A 2,081-nucleotide genomic window follows, 5' to 3' on the forward strand; every position below is an offset into this window, starting at 1 on the left:
AAAGGTGACATACAAACCATCTTCTTTCAAAAATGAGCTCAAAGAGATTCCACATTTCTTGTGCTCAAGTTCTACATACAGTCAGCAATCAACAGAATGGCTTTCAACATGTGTGGGCAAAGCAAATCCGAGTGTTTGCTTGCCTTTTTCTTCAGCCTACTTGTCTGAAATAGCTGCCAGTTCACCACAGTTGCATCATCAAAAGAGCAGTCCCGCTATCGGTCATTTCACTGTAGCTAGTGTTAATAGCTAGTGTTAATCAGTACAGCCTAGTCATCTGCAGAGTTACCCGTCTACACCAGCACTCACTTTTACTTCTTCCTCATACTGAAATCTCCGTTTGCTCACGATGATGTCCTCGATGCCCCGCCTGTCGCCAAACTTCTTCTCAAAGATGGTATAATTTTTAAAGAGTTCTTGGGCCTCTTGTTTTGAAATTCTATCCAGCGCATACTTGTAGATCACTCGTACCCTTTCAAACTAAAAGCAGACAGGTTAATTACCTTCCACCACACAATATTCTCATTCTAGTTGAAAATGTGGAGTAACTACAACACAAAATAATACTTATGTGGGATTTTGAGTCTTCAAAATGTCCAAAATAAGACTTCTCTTCTCTCTTTTGTTGAAGGCGTTACTGGAAGGAGGGACTGACACTCTTCTTTGAGTTCCACATGTAATACTGTCTACTCAACACTGCCGGCTGGAAGTCTACTGCACATCTCAACAATCAGGTCCAAATCTGAGCTTCATTTTCTCCCCACCAAACCCAGGCCTTCCCCAGTCTTCCCAATCTTAGTAGGCAACAACTTCGGTCACACACTTGCTCACGCCAAAAAGCCCAGGAGTCCTCCTTCATTCCTCTCCTTCTCTCATCCCCATGTTCACTCCTCGACATGCCTTGCCGTTTCTACCCTTCAACACAGCCCTTCACTTCTCCTCATCCCTGCTGCTAACCCCTCTCCATTTCTTACCTGGACTGAAAATTTCAAACATCTCCTCTCTTGTCTCCCCTTGGTTCCACTTCTGCTAACCCCCTAGTACATTCTTCGTGAATTAGCCAGAGGAGTCTCTTTAAAATATAAATACAAACCATATCCAATCATTCTCCCACTTCAAACCCTTCAGTGCTTCTCCCTGGCCTTAGAGCAGAATCTGAACTTCCTAGCATGACCTGTGCAAGGCCTTGTAGTTGGAAGGACCTCAGCCTACCTCTCAATTCTGTATTATATGAGCTACTTTAAGGGATCATCTTCCATGTCTACTACGGAAGAAAACAACTGATTTATTTGTGGGGCAATCCCTGTTTTCATTCTAAATTCTGTCCAGTGAGGGTGTCTTTTTATTTCCCAGGTTTACTACCTGTAAAGCCCCCTTCATCAGGATGCCAAATGACTCACTCTCAGTTTATAGCTCAGATTTAAAGGCTTAATTTTCAAACAAAGGATAACAAAATTACAACAGTTAACAACACAATTTATAATCACTCAACTCCCAATCTGCAGCTCACCCACAAATGCATGCTATTTTCTGTGAAAAATTGTGTTTTTGTACTTTGAAAACACTTTCTCCAAGCATAAATTAAAAAAATAGAAACGAACTCATGGTGCATAAGATATAATCTTTTGTAAGTTGTTTTGCAACGTAATCGAGTTCTTTCAGTATACTTACTTCTTTCTGATTTTCTTCAAATTTGGCAAAGGCAACATAAAGGTGTTCATCCATATGCTCGTCTCCAAAGAATTCGACAGCTCTCTCATACACTTTCCGTGCGTGGGCAAAATAAGCATGTTTTTCTTCAAAGCGGGCATACTTGATCCAGTTCTTAACATCAGGGTGCNAAACTGTGGCCTCCATGAGGGCAGGGCCACACCATCACTATCTCCCTTCAGTGCTCTTTCGAGATTTCAGTAGCGGGTACAAACTGGAGTTTGGAGCCAAAGAAAAATCTCAGTCCTCGTTACTAGCCATGTGATGTTGGACAGGTCACTGAACTTGTCCACGTCTCAGTTGTTTCACCTGTAAACAGGGAAGAGCAATGCCGACCTCACTGAGTCATTGCCAGCATTAAGTGAGGAGAT

The 2,081-nt window shown here is 42.2% G+C and overlaps 1 protein-coding gene across 1 annotated transcript in view; it reads right to left on the minus strand.

Annotated features, from left to right (window-relative positions):
- LOC103599464 (crooked neck-like protein 1) overlaps positions 1-2,081 on the minus strand; it is a 15,374-nt gene that overhangs the window by 8,048 nt on the left and 5,245 nt on the right. The window contains exons 5-6 of the mRNA XM_008583603.1: positions 1,672-1,844; positions 310-480 (exon numbers count right to left, since the gene is read on the minus strand). Coding sequence (XP_008581825.1) covers positions 310-480; positions 1,672-1,844 — 344 coding nt within the window. The remainder of the gene's footprint in view (positions 1-309; positions 481-1,671; positions 1,845-2,081) is intronic.

The sequence above is a fragment of the Galeopterus variegatus genome, unplaced genomic scaffold (genome assembly GCF_000696425.1).
Source record: "Galeopterus variegatus unplaced genomic scaffold, G_variegatus-3.0.2 Scaffold2977, whole genome shotgun sequence".
Taxonomy (NCBI): Eukaryota; Metazoa; Chordata; class Mammalia; order Dermoptera; family Cynocephalidae; genus Galeopterus; species Galeopterus variegatus.